General features: G+C 37.9%; 1 protein-coding gene across 10 annotated transcripts in view; it reads left to right on the top strand.

Moving 5' to 3' along the window:
• Positions 1-574: 574 nt before the first annotated feature.
• The window catches only part of USP15 (ubiquitin specific peptidase 15), a 59,079-nt gene continuing 40,473 nt past the window's right edge, over positions 575-19,180 (top strand). For 2 of the 10 annotated variants that reach the window (XR_010068358.1, XM_063309278.1), the window contains exons 1-6: positions 582-932; positions 6,204-6,331; positions 7,021-7,151; positions 9,456-9,582; positions 11,745-11,890; positions 13,305-13,366. Coding sequence is in view for 8 of the 10 variants with exons in the window: in XM_063309278.1 (XP_063165348.1) it covers positions 652-932; positions 6,204-6,331; positions 7,021-7,151; positions 9,456-9,582; positions 11,745-11,890; positions 13,305-13,366 (875 nt within the window). In the remaining 2 variants the exon portion in view is untranslated. Of the gene's footprint in view, positions 933-6,203; positions 6,332-7,020; positions 7,152-8,989; positions 9,055-9,455; positions 9,583-11,744; positions 11,891-13,304; positions 13,367-19,180 lie in introns of those variants that run through there. The other 8 variants (XM_063309273.1, XM_063309275.1, XM_063309274.1 and 5 more) reach the window with 6 other exon arrangements.

Here is a 19,180-nt window from a genome sequence, read left to right as displayed (position 1 = left end):
TTTCCCACGCATTCAAAAAGAGCATTTAATTCTGTTACAGGTGTGCAAAAAGTACGTTTAGGAAAACAGTCTAACCCAAATATTCTACGAAGAGTTGTAAATAAAACTCGTATCTTGATGTCATATTCATCCACATGAACGGTCTCCCGCAACCCGAATTTCACTATCCGGCTCATTAACAGTAAGTTGCTCTGAAGATGCCTTCAGCCAAGGCGAATCCCGGGAGCCGTAGTTCCAACGAACTGCCAGGACACCAGATTGGGGAAAGCTGCTCCTTGCAAATTGAGTATAATATGGGTTATACCACCAAAAACAGATATAAGGAACCTGCCAAATTGCTATAACCTGCCTTGGTTTGAACAACCTCACTTTGCAGAAGTCCTGCAAGCCTCTGAACCCAAACACAGGAAAAGCGAACACGCACCAGTAACCGCAGGTGCCGCACAGTGCCCAACCCACCTCTTAACTTCTACCCATTTCCCCGCACCTGTGCCCTGCCCTTCATTAGCCCCATAGTCCCAACAGCGCATGCGTAGCCCTCATTGGGCTGCCTAGTCCTCCCAGCAGCCTGGGGGTGCTCTCAGCCTGAACCGCCCGTCCTCTCGTTTCGAATTCTTACGCGCGCTCTTCGTCGCTTTCCCGATTCCATCCATGGGGTTGCCGAAGTGGGAGGGGGTCGTGGAGGGCGTTTCCCCGGTCGCCGCGCGGCGTCACTCCCAGCATGCAGCGCGGTCCGCCCCTGCCACTGTCGCCGCTCCTGTTCCTGCAGCCGCTGCCGCCGCCGCTCCGCCTGCTGCCGTCACTTTCGCAGCTGTTGCCGCCGGCGCCCCGGGGCTGGAAGACATGGCGGAGGGAGGCGCGGCGGATCTGGAGACCCAGCGCTCGGATATCGCGGCGCTCCTCAAAACGGCTCTCCGCAAGGGCGACACCTGGTGAGGGAAAAGGAAGGGATGGCGAACGGGAGGAGGTTTGAGGGCCCCTCTCGGTGACAGGTGCGGGCGGTGCCTGCCTGGTGCCTTTCGGCGAGGGAGGCGATACCCCGCCTCTGTCCTTCTCGCCCCCCTTTCATTCACGGGAGGCTCCTTCCCATCCGGGAGCGGGTTTTCAGGCGCCCTTTTTCCCCTCCGGTGCCCATGACGAGCCCTGTCTCAGCGCCTTGTCGGCACGGCGCTACCTCCTCACCTGCGGGGAGGCAAAGGTGGGCGCTGCCGGCAGGTATTTTCTCCCATTGTTTCAAACGGCCGCTAGAAACTCGTTCTAGGTGGAGGACCGGCACGTGTGTGCGTATTTCAAGCAAGGTTTCTCATTCGCAGAGCAGCTTCCCGGCGAGCTTCCATGGCAGGGCCTGTCTCTCTGGTCTGATTGTCAGCCAGAGGGCTGCGGGCGCTGCTTGGGTTTATATCTCACCCCGTTCTTTGCACAGCACTCGGCTCTTCCTCCCCTGCCACTCCCTTCAGAATTCTTAAACTGCTAACTTCTTGGTTTTAACAGTGACTGCGGAAAGGAAGGGGGTAAAATAGCGATGGAGGGTCAGATGGAGGTTTATGAAATTATGGAGGATGCTGAGAAAGTGGATAGGGAGTAATTCTTCCCTCCCCCAATACTAGCACCTAAAGCCGTATCATAATCCAGAATGCTGGGAGATCTGGGGCAGTCCAGAGAAGATACTTTAATGTAATACTTGGTTAAAAGAAGAGTTCATTGCTACAGGGTTTGATCATGGCTATTAGTTTAGAGGACTCTAAAAAGAAATTACACACTTTTATGAAGGCTAGGCTGTCAGTGACTATTAGTAGACATAGCTGGCTCCAGAATCAGGCAAGATGTCTCTGAGTAAGAGCTGCTTAGGGGAAGAGCAGGAAAGGGCTATTCACCCTCATACCTTTATTTTGGATTTTATATAGGTGCCTGCTTGAGTACTGTTAGATGCAAGAATACAGAAATACCAATCTTTTATTAAATAGCTGGAATTTGGATTGTATAACCCTCTGTATAATATGCCAACTGATTAATATTTTAGTATTTATGGAATAAGGTACAGCATCAGAACTTCGTCAGAAATATTTCCCCCCTCAGGGCTGGAGGAAAAAGAGTAGAGTGGAAGATTAAATGTGCCTCTGTACCAGGTGTGGAAAAAGTGCAGCCTGGAGACCATCTGAAGCTCACCAGCATCCCTTTTGTAACCCCCCAAGTGCACCCTCTTCTGAAAGGCTAGGCCCAGAAATTTGTACACTTCAGGTTTGGGAGAAAGTTAAACTTGTAAAATGAGCACCTTGAGCCTTAGAGGTACATGTTTTACTTCTTAAGATTCCTGAAGCCCTCTGTCAGAATGGGCCATGCCCCTGGCCACTTTTCAAAGTACAGCCCTCAGTATCCACAGAAACCTTGCTGCAGCCCGTAAGCCAGCAGAAGTTGTATAGTCCTGCACCACACAATAATTGATTTTGCAGTATTCAGGGAGGCCAAGTTTGGAGTTTGGCTTGGAGTTTAGCTTAAGGAGTACACATATTGTGGCAATAGGAAGTACAGCCCCAGTGGGGAAGCAGCAGTAAGTAAACATGCCATTATGAATTCCATGTGGGTTGTAAATCCCATGCAGATGAACAGATCAGATCCATCAGGTATATGGATCAGCTCAAGCTTTTGAACATTGCTTTGGTGTTACAGTCTAATCATATACACTTGGAAATGTGTTCTATGAATTTCACTTTCAGTAAAATCAGTATCTGATTTTGAAATTAATGTAAAGTATTATTAAATAATTTACATTAAATTAATGTAAAGTAAATATTTTTACCAATGCAAGGATCAGACAATTTGGCTTTCTGTCCTTACATGTTAGATTCAAAAGCATGCTATATACAGTTCATATCTAAAGTTGCTGATGTGAAAGGGAACAAGCTATAGCTTAAATTATGCCCATATACTAAGACTGTAAATCACAATTTAATCCAACTTTTGTAAACCTGAATTTCAGGCAGGGTTAACTGCACAGATCTATATTTGAGGGAGAGAAATGTGGCATTCTTTCTTTCATAGAGAAAAAAGGACTGGCTGAATAATTATGTTTATTTTTTTTAATTACATACATTATTTCCTTCCAAAAGTTTAGAACAACATACACCAAAATTCAGTTTTATTCCCTAATAATCAGGCAAGATTTTAGCCTAGGAGATTATTTGATTTTTTTACTACATACAAACTCAGTATCCTGCAATATTTTTGCTGTTGTATGTTCTGTAGTCTAATCATATATATATGATACAGTATTGTTTCTATATAAAGTTGGACCATGTTGCAATTTGAGTAGACTATACAGTAGTTATAATACTTTCCAAATCCTTTGCAAATGAGACCCAGGACTAAAAATCATCTGCAGTCTTGAAGGGTTGGAATGCAGCATAATTCTCAAAGCCTGAATGACACCAAATATACTTTAGATCTCTTATGGCATATGCTGTTATTTTCTCACAATTATATTCTTATATTACAAACATGCTAAGTCTGTATCTTAAATGTGTAAATCTGTTCTCTGCTAGTCTTAAGAATTAGTCAAGTGGTTGTTAGCTTTGTGGCATCATTGAACTTTAGTATTAATTAAAGTTCAATGATGCCACATTGTGTATATACACTGTTATAACTAGGACAGAAAATTAGTGTATTCAGTGTTATTCATCTGTGCTTTGTGGCAGGGCATTTGTAACAATACTTTTAAGCAAATGTGTCATTCTAATATTGTTTAGAACATAGACTTTTTTAAAAGGTTGGATGGCAATTGACAAATCAGTTGTCTAATATGATAACATTTCAGGTTTAACATTCTGAATGTAGTACTATAAATTATTTTGTGAAACATTTTTGTTAACACGTACACTACAGGTAATTAACCAGACCAGATTTATGACAGAATATCCTTGTATCTCTGATCATATGTATCTGTCTGGAGGAAAATTTTTAAAACTGATCTTCAGCTACTGGACTTTTCATTTATATTTCCATCAGATTTGGAAACGGATGGTTTGGGGCTGAACCTTTAATTGGCAATATTTAGAATTACCAAATATTAACAACCTTGATCGTTAGGACAATAGTAAGAGATATAATATGTGTCCCATCCCAGGTATGAGATTATAATTTCATAAGAGTTAGATTCTATGATTGTGTCACATGCTAACAAGTTTAACATGTATCTCTCTTTCTTTGTAAATAAAAAGCTTGCTGCTTGTAATATCTCATAATCAATGTACCTGTAATACACTGCCATTCGTATTTTTAAACATATCTTTTAAATCTTTTATTTCTTAAAGCCATTTAACTATAACCCTGATCCTTAATTTAAAGATAATTTATTTCATTAATTTATATCCCACTCTTAAATTATAGCAGAATGGTTATTAAGCTTGAATTAAAATAGCAAAGGTTTTAAAAGCAGAATAAATCCAGCTGAGTGTTCTAGATAACCCTGCACTGAAATTGTGATACTCTAGATCAACCTTTCTCAACCTTTTGACTCTGGAGGAACCCTTGAAATATTTTTCAGGCCTCAAGGAACCTCTTTACATTCAGGCTCAAATGTAGGCCAGAAGTTACAAAATTATTATATTTGTTTCATGTGTAGGCCTGTGTATATGCATTAACAGTGTTCTTAAACTAAAAATAAAGAATAAAACTTACCTCTTTAATGTGAAGTTGCCCGAATTTGAAATAATTTTTTAAATAAATTGTGATCTCCCAGGAACCCCTAGTGACCTCTCACAGAACCCTAGGGTTCCACGGAACCCTGGTTGAGAAACCCTGATCTAGATACCAGGAGAGCCAAGAGTAATAATACTGGGGAAATCGGGATGTGTTGTGCTTCAGATTCAGAGTCAAAAGGTGCTTGAGAGTGGGTGTGGGTGTGCACAACACATCTGTTGGTACCTCCTTAAAGAAGTTGCATCTTTTTCTGAGCTCATGAAGTGGCTGTCTAATCCCAGAAAAATATTTGTTTGCATTAAGGGGGGGCTGACAGCATGCCCTTCCCCTTTCCAGATGATCTTTTTGCCTCCTGTTGGTGTTCCTTAAAATGCATATTTTCCTGGGATCAACAGCTACCATGTGAAAAAGAAAAAATGCAGATTCTTTAAGGAGTCACCAGCAAGAGTGGTATATGCACCCAGGCCAACTCCAGAGCACTTTTTCAGGTTTGGATCCTAAGCACAGCTCACTGCCATAAGGAAATACTCCCAGTGGTCGTGCCTTTACTGAATTTAATAAGTGGAGCAGGATATGTGCTGGCATTGTGAGAAGTACCCACTCTAAGGAGAGCACAACTATGCAAGATAACTGCTGTATTAATATACTATTTGAATTCCCTTAACTCACTATAGCTAATTGATGTTTCTTTCAGCAGTAAAATACTCAGTTGTCCCTGTAGGGCTCACTAGGCTTGTTAATATTTTCCTTTTCTGCTTGACTTGAAATTTTTGTTTGAGTGTCAAGGAACTCCAATAAATAGACATTTACACACACACACACACTCATCCATGGCATAGCATAATTCATAAAGGAACAGTATAGCTGGCAGATCCATCTTCTCACAAACACTTTCATAAACAGATTTAAGAACAGAGTGATACATTCCATATGGGAATTCAGCATAAGTGCCAGAAGAGGAATAATCATCCTGTAAAACAGCCTTTCTCAACTTTTTGACCCTGGAGGAACCCTTGAAATATTTTTCAGGCCTTGGGGAACCCCTGCACATTCAGGCTCAAATGCAGGCCAGAAGTTACAAAATTATTATATTAGTTTCATTTGTAGGCCTGTGTATATGCATTAACAGTGTTCTTAAACTAAAAATAAAGAATGAAGCTTACCTCTTTAATGTGAAGTTGCCCAAATTTGAAATAATTTTTTTAAATAAACCTCTCATGGAATCCTAGGGTTCCATGGCACCCTGGTTGAGAAAACATGCTCTAAAACCCTTGTTGCTTTTGAAAACCAGAAAGGATGGAACATTTCATCAGAAATGTCCAAGTAGATGTGTATAAATATAACATCTGAATTATTTACTATAAAACATGCACAACTTTTGATATTAGAATCAGATGTCCTGATGTGTAGTGGCATCTATGTTTGGGAAATAAACTATGTGAACGATCATGCAGGTACTCCTTGTGAAATTGTCTCATAATATATGTATCTATCTTGTTCTTTTCAAGGTATTTAGTGGATAGTCGTTGGTTCAAACAGTGGAAAAAATACGTTGGATTTGACAGCTGGGACAAGTATCAGATGGGAGATCAAAATGTTTATCCTGGTCCTATTGATAATTGTGGACTTCTCAAAGGTAATTTATTTGTGTTTGCTATTTTAAAAAACCCTGAGATATCTTAGTACTGTATTATAAAAATAGTTTATTGTTGCAGTTTTCTCACTCTGTCAGTCAGGGACTCCACAGCCTCTATCCTAATTGATAGGATTCAAATATTTGATGAAAGCCTGTAAGAAGAGAATGTTTAATTGCACTTACATAATATTTCTAGGATTTTCAAACTATTCCAGGATTTTTAAAAAGTGAGTTTCTGCTGTCAAAGGGAGAAAAATACAGATTATCAAGATAAACTTCCTGGCTTTTTTTTTTCTGTATTGGAATTGTTTTCCCCTGGTTTGGAAAAGCATGATAAACTTTAAATCTTCTGAAATTTGTTTAAAATAGAAGATGAAAGAATATTAAAAGTATATTAAAAGTTTAAGATGGATTAAGAATTACACCACTGATTATAACTGAGATATCAGCAACTTGAATAGGTAGTCTTCCTTTGTGTACCAAATATTATGGATTCATGGAATAGTATATTTCTAAGAACCTCTTGTTATAAAAATACCTTTTCAGGGAAAGTGCGTAATTTAGAAATTGACTTACCTCCATTGTAGACTATGTTATATTCATTTTTAAAAAATCTTCAGTTGTAATTCAGTGATCTAGCATGTGTTCCATATTAGCTATAAGTAAATATGAACACTTTTTCCTCACAGACGGGGACTGCCAGTCTCTTAAAGAGCATCTTATTGATGAGCTGGACTACATTCTTTTACCAACTGAAGGATGGAACAAACTAGTTAGCTGGTATACTCTGCTGGAAGGTCAAGAACCTATTGCACGCAAGGTACCTCCTATATTAAAGCACTGAAATGTTAAAACAAAGTATTTGGAAATTCTCTGTTTGTAACAACTCCCCGCTCTCCTAAAAGAGCAAGAATATTTCTTCCCCAAACTACACTGAGTTTTATACAAGTTAACTAGTTCTGGTACTAACATTTAAATTTGTTCACTGTTCATAAGTTGATCATTTTTGTTAGCGTCAGAACAAAGCATTATGGTGCAAGTACTTCTTATATTAAAGTCTCAGTTATCTCAACTCCCAGCCTCATTGTTGCTTATTTCTTCTTGGATAATCTTAAAATATTTCTATTACCTGTTCATTGACCGTCTTCTGCAGGTAGGGTTTAAATTAGTCCTTGCTGTTGAATAGCAAAGCAAGTTATAATCTAAGTGTATAGGTGATACATGCTAATTGCATCTAATTTGCACTTTATTGTTTACATTTCTTACCTGGTCCTTCAAGTCTGTACTTAATTTTTGCATACCAGACTCTACAGAGCATCCTGTGTTATTAACACTTAAATTCTGCTTGTTGTACTGAGGTATATAACTGATGCATTTTATTAAGATAATTATTTGACTGTAGCTTTAGCTGTAACTTCCCCCTCTTTGTATATCTCTTCAGTCTTCTTCCATGTAGACATTTATGCTATGTTTTTTTTCCGGGAAATGTTTCTTGAGGTAGCTTCTCTTTGTCAGGATCCATACAAATTCACCGAAAGAAGATTCCTAACTTAATCCTAAACCATCCATAGTTCCTTAAGGAATACATGCTTTGAAGAAAAGTAATAGATACGGTCAAAATCGTAATTTCTTTATAGTGAACATTTAAATGGATAACGTTAACATTACAAAGTCTACTTCTTTAACCTATGAAAATACTGGCCCTCTTAATTTTCTGTAAAATTTTTGTCTGTGAATATTTTTTCTGTTGAAATAAACGAAGAAGCGTGAGATCATGTGCATATTTGAGTTCTTGGTTAAAATATAATATAAAACTTTAATATAAAATGTGGAAACTTAATTCGGTGCTAAAACTACAGAAATTACTTGATGGTAATTGAAATAATTTAGCTTGTCTGAGGACAATAATCAGCATCTAATCCTAGTATCTTTTATAATTTGTTGAACTGTGGCAAAAGAAGTTATGTTTTATAATATGTGATGCATAGATTATGTTCCGTAATGTATTCTATAATGCTAAATTTTAAAAACTGCATAATTGAGGAGAATGTTATAGTTTACTGTATTTCTGCTAAAGTTAAAGAGCTCTGCAGGCCATTTAAGTATTTTTTTTTGTCTGTATAATACTAACCTTACCTGACTCCTGTGGCTTCTGAGAATTCATAGATATTTTCCACCATAATATCACAATTTACAGTGACTGATTTCATCTGCTTTTTTAAATGTAAATTACTTTTTCTATAAGTTATCATGGCAACTTGTTGGGAATGGGGTGTAAATCTCTAAATGTCTAACTTTATTATACTTATTTATTTCTTAAAGAAAAGGACAGCCAAAATCATTAAGAAAATGACATCTGAGGCTATAGTTTTTTATGTTTCTTTGAAACTCTGGCATGCCACAGCTCTGTAACTTTAGCAATAACTGTAAGAAAATTTTATAATAATACAACTTTCTTATAGACCAGTATCAGTACACATAAATACTATTTTGTGTTCAATTTTTATGTCTAAGGACATAAAATATTTATTAATATACCCTTCCCCCCAGTGAGAATTCATTGATTCTGTTGCTGTAACATATGATTTGTAGCAGTTATTTGGTACTTCCTTTTTTGCCATATTTGATGTATCACATACCAAGCTGATGGCTATTTTCAGGACAGTCTACATGGCTGATTTATGCAGTAACAGCATAGAAGATCAGATGGAAGTATACAAGAGGTGATTGTGAACATTCTGCTTACTTTAGTTTCCAAGTTTTATTGGCTATTAGTAATTTATATTGAAGAATAAAGTTAAGATTATTTTCCTAAATAAAAAATGAAATTAATATATTCATTATCAAAAAAATTGCTGGTATCTAGTGCTTATATATATATAATGTATTGCTACTGTGAATGGTGATTTTTTAAAAGTGGGGGTGTTTGTTTCATTATAAACATATTTTTAAAGCTGGAAATTGTATTTTGATCTAATCTTCATACTCCTTAAACTTAAAAGATTTTTTTCTAGAGACTTATAAAACATCTAATTCTAAAATAAAGGTTGAACATCTGAAAATTGTGTGTTATATATTTAGGAATGTATATACTCCATTCAGTTCTGATCTTCTTGTCTTCCAGGTAGTTGAACAGGGTATGTTTGTCAAGCACTGCAAGGTAGAAGTTTATTTGACAGAACTGAAATTATGTGAAAATGGAAATATGAACAATGTAGTGACACGAAGATTTAGTAAAGCCGATACGATAGGTATGACCGCTGAAGTTTCTTACACCTAAATAGCTAAACTACTTTTTAAAACAAGTTTTTTGTCATGCATTGTTTCCGTAAAATAAATGTTATGGTATATCACTGAATTAATTATTGAATTTGGCATTTTAACATTATCCCAAACATTAGAATTTTAATTTTAGAAAGTATACTGCACATGCTATTTTTTGCAATATGCATTATTCTTATTTGACCATAAGTGGAGAAACTTTCTGTAATGTAAATGAAAGCACCTTAGGCTACAAAAATTAACTTTTCTGTCTGAAATGCATGCATCATTTCTTTGAGACATTGGCTGCATTCCTACATAACAATAAACCATGTTTTAGTAGTTCATGCCCTAGCTTTTGCAAGCCTGAATAAAGTCTAGAGCTCAAATAGCTTATTTTCACTGAAACAAATTACCGACCTTGTTACTTACAAAATAATGGTGTAAAAAGTTGTGGTCAACAATCAGAATCATTTTCAAGCTTCTCTAAAGTGTCTTTTAAACTCAAATTCATTTTTTGTTTGAAATGACAATATTCGAATCAGCAAATTTACTCTAAATTGCATAGAAGAGCATACTTGACTCCAAGGCATTGGACAGTCACAGAGGTTTGTTTACATTATTTATCTATCACATTTGTACCCTGCCACATTTCCAGAGGACTCCCAGTGGATTCACAGTATACAATGTTCAAAATCCCACCCCACAAAAAAAACAGTCTAGCAGAACAATCCAGACGACAAGCATCATGCCCCAGATGCCTCTAGAAAAGCTTTATCTTCAGCTGTTTCCAGAGGCAACTAAAGTCAGGGCTAATCTGACTTCCAATGGAGGCCATTCAAGAAGATCAGCATTGCTAGAGAAAAGTAGCACTTCCATGGCTTGGCCCCTCTCACAACCCAAAAGTGGGGAACTTTCAGCTGTTTTTCCTGGCAAGATCGAATAGGTTGGGCTAATTCAAGCAGGCGAACATGGTTCGAAAGGTAGTTCCAAGCCATATAGGTTAACACTAACACTTTAAATTGCACTGGAAGCTTATAGGAATGCAGTATAGGTCACATGTATAATGTGTTCCATCTGACAAATGCTAGATAATATAGAGCCACTGCATTTTGGACCAGGAAAACCTTCTGAGTGGTCTTTAAAGGCAGCCCTACATAAAGTGCCTTGCAGTAATCTGAGTGTGAAATAGGCAGGAGTCACTATGGCAAGCACTTCATGTCCCAGGTAGGGCTTCAAGCTGAAGCTGGGTGAAGGCCTCTGGCCACTCCATCTGTCGTTCAAGCAGCTGGTAGTGCTTCCCCATTAAGAGTCACCACTGGGACACCTGAGTCCCCCAATGAACAAACAGCAATTCTGTCTCGCTAGGATTCAATTTTAACTTATTTTCTCCCATTCAGAACCTTACAGCTTCAGACACTGGCAAGTGTCTATCTTGGGTTTTATCTTTGACTGCAGATCTGTTTTTAGTGTTAATTTTGATCTAAGTTTTTATATTATATTATTTTTATTTTATCTATCTATCTATCTATCTATCTATCTATCTATCTATCTATGTATCTATCTATCTATCTATCTATCTATCTATCTATCTATCATATTTTTATCACTGCCAATCTCCCCCACAAGGAGGGACCCTGGGCGGTTCACAATAAAAACAATTTAAAATTCAATAAAAATCATAAATAATACCCATAATAAATATATAAATTATAGTCCAATCCAAGTAACAGCAGATCTACTTCAGGCCATAAGCTGGTAAGGCCAGTCCCGGGCAGTACTAGGGAACCAGCCAGCCCCAAGAATGGCTGTTCCTCTCCCTGCGCCAAGCATGGTGGCAAAACCAGGTCTTCAATTTTTTTTCTGAAGTCCAGGATAGGGGACTAACCTCACTTCTGGGGGAAGGATGTTCCAAAGGGCGGGAGCTGCTGCAGAGAAGGCCCACCTCCTGGACCCCACCGTAACATGCCCTGTCTGCATGACCAGGTGGGATGGGTTGATGTAACGGGGATGAGACAGTTAAATTATGTATTTTTATTATGTATTTCTTTATTTGCTTTTTTGTTGTATGCCGCCTAGAATCCTTTGGGACTGGGGCAGGTGATAACTTCTTTAAAATAAATACAATACCAATGTATTTCTGTACATGTAGACACAATTGAAAAAGAGATAAGGAAAACCTTCAGTATTCCAGATGAAAAAGAAACAAGGTTGTGGAACAAATATATGAGTAACACCTTTGAACCTTTGAATAAACCAGACAGTACCATACAGGATGCTGGCTTGTACCAGGGACAGGTATGATATAATATATTTCTGGCCCTACATTTTTAAAATATAAGTATTACTCATTTTGATTATGTTAGCTGACAATAGCTTGCATGCTGCCATCTAGAATCTTCTGTTTCTTGTTCTCTATATACCTTCGCTTAAACAGCCTCATGAAATGATTTAAAACAAGTTACTAAAGTGACAACTACAGATAAGATTGGAAGGCAGCATGTCTGCCAGTAAAATGAAGCAAGAACAAGTGCTTTTATCCATATACATTGTACATCATAACAGTTTTTGAAAAGACAGAACAAATTAAATTCCTTTGGTTATAATTTAACCTGAATAGTGCTTGGGCTTCATGTGTTTAGTGATTCCTATACCAGTGTCAAACAAAAGTACAGGTAGTCCTCATTTAGCGACCACAGTTGGGACTGACAACTCGATCACGAAATGATGCAGTCATTGAGTAAAAATCACGTGACTGCAACTGTGCTTACAATTTTACTTCAGCTTTCCTTTGCTTTACAGTCTCAGAAGTATACAACCACAACCAGCTGAGTGAGTCCAAACAGCAGGGAAGGCTTCCAGAACTTGACTCACAAGGAAGCCGGGTAAAGGGGCAAATCTTATAGCCCTTTTTCCCGATTTCCCGCTCTTTGGAATGCTTACTCTGGCTCTGGGATAATTAGCAAGAAGAAAATTAATGTTTGTATTTACATTCTTTGGAAAGGAAGGGATTACAAGGGAGTAAGCAGGCACATAATGGGGAATGCACATTGAAAGGAATATGCTAGCGCCAGCTGTTTGCCTAGCGTGCTCATAGCTCCCAGCCTTGAGTCACTTAGGAGACAAACACAAACTGATTAAAGTCTTGTCAGTTACAGGCAGCTGCTGTGAGCGGGCTAGTTAAGGTCACAGAGCTGAGCTTGTTAATTTGCAATTAGCACTTTTTAGGGACATGCTGCCCTGTGGAGAAAAGCAGGGAGAGGAAGAGGAAGAGAGAGCTTGCTTAGGCAATCTCTCCATTCTGTGGGGATGGGGGGGGGGAGAAAAAAACCAGTCAGGCACAGGACAGTGCATACTGACTGCAATGGCAAGCATGTGACTGAAAGAGATGCTGCGAAGTTTGTAAATGTGGGCTTTGATCACACAGTTTTTCATCACTATCATAACTTTGAACAGTCACTACCCAAGGCAGTTGCTAAGTGAGGTCTACCTGTATACCAAAAATGATACTTTACCAACATTCTAGAGAGATTTAAATAAAAATAGTTTTTGATCTGAATTAAATGGGTAAGACAAAAATGTTAAGATGCATAATATTGGCATAATTGAAAATCCATAGTTTGTACATGCTTCAATGTATAGCTGATTATAAATTATGCTCCATTGTTCTAAACTGAATGAAAATAGTGTTTGTCCCGTTTGTTCCATATAGGTATTAGTGATAGAACAAAAAAATGAAGATGGAACATGGCCAAGAGGTCCTTCAGCTCCAAAGTAAGTGATTTAAAGAAATTAATGCTTTCCACTGCATGTCTTAATGGAGTTACACTCCTCTATGCCAATCTCTCTCTATTTTGGAAGCAACATTTTTGTAATTCAAAGCAATTGACTGAGTATGTTTTGATAAAATTATTTGGCTGAAAACTGGTCCGACTGAAAAACAGGTATTCTTCAGGATGGAAATTTAGTTGTGATTATAACTTGTAAGAAATTTGGACTAAATTTTGAAATAGTGTATTTTGAGATGTGTTACCACTACTTACGTTACTAGTTATGTTTGTTGCATTTTGATTATTGGTTGTCTTCTGACATGTATTGTAACATTAGGACTGAATAATTTGTTACCTTCACATTAGCCAAGGCAATAAATTTGATTCTCCATATATCCTTATTTTTCAGGAACTTGCTTACAGTAGAAGCTTATAGACATGACTCAACTAGATTAGTTGCATTATTGCAGATAAGAATGTAGCCATATGCACAGAGAAGATTTGCATACTGCAAAATAAAAGCCTATGTAAATGTCTGTATTCCAGAGTTTTTTTTTTCCCTGCCTTTTCAGGCCAATCAAAATTTGGTTATTCTCTTCACAGTCTTGAGATAGGGAGGCATCTGCTCAATACTGACATGATGATTATACCACCTCTTTTCTTATTTCTTCCTTTTTCTCCTCTACATCTGGAGGTGTCTTGTCAGACTCCACAAGATGACTAGAATTAAGCTTTATTGAGAGGCTATATTAATGGGATTTTGCAAGTCTGATTGTGTTTTTCCTCCCATCCCTCCTTTACACCAGTGAGTCAGGGAGTTGCCACCCTGAGTCACTTCCTAATACTATCATCTTTTCCAGGGTTCAAGAAATGTTTCTGCTGTTTTTGTTTTTGTAACTATTGTACATTTCCCTCAAAGCCATCTCCAAGGCTCTTTACAGGTACCATCTATCCTTCTGGTTGTGGGTGGGCTGGAAGATATTGTGCCTCTACTTCCAGTTCCATTTCTTTATCAGATGGAGCTGACAAGATTACCCCTCCCCCCCTTCAAACATCTCCACTGCTCCATCCTCGTGACTCATTATAATGGGAAGAGAGGCATTTCTATTTTTCCTTCAGTTAAGGCTGATAAAATCTCCCTTTCTGGCCTCTGTACTTCTTCCTCTTGACCCTGGACACGAAGGGGAAGGGAGGTATTTCCATTGCATCCAGTCCTTCTCTCTCAGCCCAACTCACCTCACAGGGTAGTTGTTGTGGGGAAAATAGGAGGAGGAAGGAATATTAGGTATGTTCCCCACCTTGAGTTACTTATAAAAAATAATAAAGGTGGGATTAAAAAAAAACTAATCAGCCACCCCCATTGACCCCCATCTTTGAGTGTTATGTATCTTGTTGCTCCTGCAGTTGTTTTCCTTCCCTTCCTTAATATCTCTCTCTCCTTCAGAATCAGTAATAATTGCACAACCTAATTATATGACTATCCAGACAGATTAGGCTTGTAAAAGTTTGGTCAAGGGAGGTATGGGAAGAAAATGGGATATCTCTGAAATATGGGAGGGCTACAAAATATTTGATAGTAGGTGCGGGTAATAGCTGTAAGAGGTGGCCTGAAATGTTTCTGAGTAGAGGCATAAGTGAACTTAGTCATAGGAAAAGATCAGACCGATTTTTTTGCTGGTAGTTTACATAGCAGTGTATTACTTCAATGTGGCATTTGTCCTCTCTTGTTTCACCATCTGACTGTGGATGATGAACATAGGACTGGTGAAGCTTAACATCCTATATATGAAATAGAAATTTTCAAAAACTGGCTGTGCTTTGTGGGCCTCAGTTAGAAATCATCTGATTGTGTAAATGGTAGTTCTAGAAAACTTGAACAGATGAGGTGTTCCATGGTTGTAGAGGAGGTCACAACAAAGAGTGAAATGGGCTACCTTAGAGAAGACATCAACTATCACCAGAATGGCATTCAGGTCTTTATCATCTAATACATTACTTATAAAGTCCAATGAACCTATGTCTCAAGGTTCATGAAGGAAAGGAAGGGATACAACAGTCTATATGGTTTGTTTATTAAAGGCTTGACATAATGACAAGTGTAGTAAGAAGAAATGTATGCCTTGACATCAGCTCTAACAACATGCTGCAAAAGTCATGTCAAAGGAGATAGATCTTTCTGTATACTCTAAAATGTTCAGCTGTTAGGTTGTCAAGTACAACATTTTCTCCTCAAGAAAAAAGGGACACATACCTGGAAGTAGTGGGACAATTCTCTCTATTCTCAATAAAAGGGTGAGGGAGCAGGCAAAATTGTACCTTGGAGTAGTTATCCAAACCCACACATGGGTCCTGCTCTTGCAGAATGAGGATTTTATCAATAAGGGAAGGCATCTGCTATTTTAATTAAATCCTGATTTTTTTTTTTTATTACTATTTACTTAGATTTTTTTTTCAAAATGCTTAATTTGAAGCATTTGGAGGAACTCTTTTCTCCAAAGACCTAATTATTACTATATTACAGCTGTATTTGAGAATTTCCTTTTTGTTAGTGATTAAACAAATTTGAACCTGGCTCTCATTTCTAAACCATTCTGCCTGCAGAAATTGTATTTTAAAGTAGGTTATTGATACAGAACTTAATGCTATTAAGATGCTTTGCTATTGAACATGCTGTCTGGGGCTGCTGGCAGTAGAGGGCACAAGTAACCCCTGAAGTACATTTTCAGAGAGGAAAATACAAAAGGCAATTCTAATGAATGGTTCAAGTCTGTACGTGTCATGGTTACTGTTCCAATGTTCCTGAAAAACATTGTAACGGGTTCCCATGCCATGGGGCTGACACGAGTTGCTGCACGGGAGGGGGCTTCTCATGTTCCTTGTACCAGGCTGCGATGCGAGGAGTGAAGAATGAGGAATGCATGTTTGGGTTATCTCGCCCTGTCAAGGACGTTTCCCGCAGACCGGCAGGAACCGTTAGGGGCACCTGTGGGTATGGAATTGTACTGACTTTGGGGGGAGGGACTGGGAGTTGCTTGGGGATTTATTGGGAGACATCCCGCGCTTTTACTATTCTCAGCTTTGCTTGTGATCCTGCATACTATTCATTATTAAATCAGATATCCATGAAAGCCCTGTGTGAGTCTGATGGTGATTTTGAATAGGCAATCATTACAGTATGGTACAGTATTTGCATAGGACAAAAGGAAGAAAACTGAGGGAAAAGATTGACCAGAGTATTAGGATAGGTTAAAAAAACTAAATGTCACATGCTCAAACTATGTAATTCTGCATACTCTATTATATAATTTTACAGAATATGGAATAATAAACCCTAAAACTTAAGAAAAGTGTTCAAATTCATACAGAACAGAACACCCACACTCAAAATGGCAAGCAGTCAGATTTGGTTTTAATTTTAATGTTTAGTTTGTAATATTAGACTAAGTAAAAAATAACAATTTAGCCAGAATTGAACACTCTTTTGTCATGGCGTAGAATAGTTTAAACACTTGGTATATTCAACTTTTAAAAATTCTGTCTAGATAAAATCTTTACACCAAGGAGGCAATCCAGTGTTATTTAGGATAGGACCATTAAATATGCATATTTTCTTTCTCTTGGTTTGGATGTTGGGGTCCAGATTTGGAGGAATTAGAAACCAGCTTCCTCTCCTACTTCTTTGACGGTGTCTGAAATAGTTCTTTCCAAAATTGGAATACTTGAAGCGTAGAAAGTCCCCAAAGCACCTTAAGCTTTTTCAGACCCTTTCTAGACTTTCAGATTGATGAGATTTATAGGCTACCCAACTCCATTGTGACAGATGTCATAGTAAAATAGACTAGTTGAAGTGATTATTTATGCTTATTCAAGGGGTGCAAGTTCAGACATGTGGATGCTGGAAACATTTGGTGTGATCCCAGAGCTTCTCTGAAAGTTACTGGCAAATTATTGTTTGTAATGGGACAGAAGGGGGAATTGTTTAACACATGTAAAATAATCATACTAACCCTTTAAATTGAATTAAATTAAATTGTAATTAAATTGACATTTAAATTAATTCAAATTTAGTTTTATATTGCCACCATCTACTTTTTGAGTTTCAGCATTGACAAACATCTCAAAGACTAAGTGCGGCCTTCAGACTGAGAAAAATTGCTGGTGATTCCCTCCTATTTCTTGCATATGGTATTATCCCCAGATGGATAGAACAACCCTATCTGCTGTAGTTTGAAGGAGCTTTGGGATTATCAGAGCATTCCAATGTCAAAGCAAACTGCTTCAGCTTTAAGATTGCTCTTTTGGTATTACAATTCGTTTGAAAGTTGAAGCATCTTATCAAAGTACTGTGTATTAAATTAGTCGTTCACGCACTGAGGTTTGGCTCCATCTTCAAAATAGCATTCATCTGTAAGTTACTGTAGGTGTTACTTAATTGTTTAATATATGTATTGTGAACTATGAGAAACTAAAACAGAGAACATACAGATTTTTGCATGGCTGATTGCATGGAATGTACAGCAGTTACTGTGTATTACCTAATATCTTAACCAAAAATTTATTGACAGTCCAAGACCAAACACAGTAAAAGACCAGCATACAATACAGTAACTATAAAAATAAATTTTAAAATTGCAAGAAAATCCTAAAGCACTTAGTAGCTAACAATTAACAGCATGAGGGAGGAACCAGAGTTTCTAATAGCTATAGCTACTAATACAAATTTTGCAACCTTCTTAGAAGTTTCTGAAGAGTGATCACCCAGGAGAAGGATAACAGCCTCCTGGTTACAATGGCAATTAGAGTTATTAACAATTGGAAGTATTAAATTTGATTGCCATTGGGTGTACAATGAACGTTTTAATAGCACATATGAGACAGATTCTACCTCCAAGTCTGAACAGAAACAAGTTCAGCTTTCATATGGGAGGTTTATATGTCTACCAGTTGTTGCCCTAATAGGTAGCACCCCAATTCGGGCCAAAGTAAATAGTTTCCTACGTGGAGCATAGAGCATCTAGTGAGAGACTAGGGAGGTGGAGCAGTTGTGCTCTAAAAGGGATGGGCTAATATCTTAAATCTTGCTTTCTATTCAATTTACTATTGGCAAACTTTAGAGATAATTTAGCTATTATTTTTAAATAAGGTTTTAGTCCTTTCATAGGTTTGGCAATACAAAATACAGGTAGTCTTCGGTTAATCACTGCCCTGTTTAGTGACCATTCAAAGTTACAACAGCACTGAAAAAGTAACTTCACAACTGGTCCTCGAACTTATGACTGTTGCAGCGTCCCGCACAGTCACGATTGCAATATGGGACTTTCACAACTGGCATGAGTTTTCAACCATTGCGGTGTCACATGATTGCCTTTGCGAGCTTCACAACCAGCTTCCAACAAGCAAAGTCAGTGGACAAGCCAGCAATAAAATTGCAAGTTGTAGTCACATGACATCTCACTTAACGACTATGGGTGATTTGCTTAATGGCTGCAGCAGAACTGACGTAAGTCCAGCAGGGTCACATAATATTTTGCTTAATGACTGCATTGCTTAGCAACAGAGTTGCCAGTCCCATTTGTGGTTGTTAAGTGAGGACTACCTGTATGTTGTTTGAGCATAACCACCCATTTGAATGGGAGAACAACTAATAAGTCTGTATAAACCTCCTTCAGTTCCATATTGGAAGATAGAATATATATGTAGTAAATTACTTAAAATGTCATTACATAGGAACTATACATGATTTCAGATATACAGTAGTTCCAACAGTTTATAACAGGTTAGAACAGGTACAGAGGAGTGTGAAAGATGATACAGGGAT

Source organism: Candoia aspera, chromosome 7, assembly GCF_035149785.1.
Source record: "Candoia aspera isolate rCanAsp1 chromosome 7, rCanAsp1.hap2, whole genome shotgun sequence".
NCBI classification, from domain to species: Eukaryota; Metazoa; Chordata; class Lepidosauria; order Squamata; family Boidae; genus Candoia; species Candoia aspera.
This window is presented reverse-complemented; position numbering and strand designations above follow the sequence as displayed.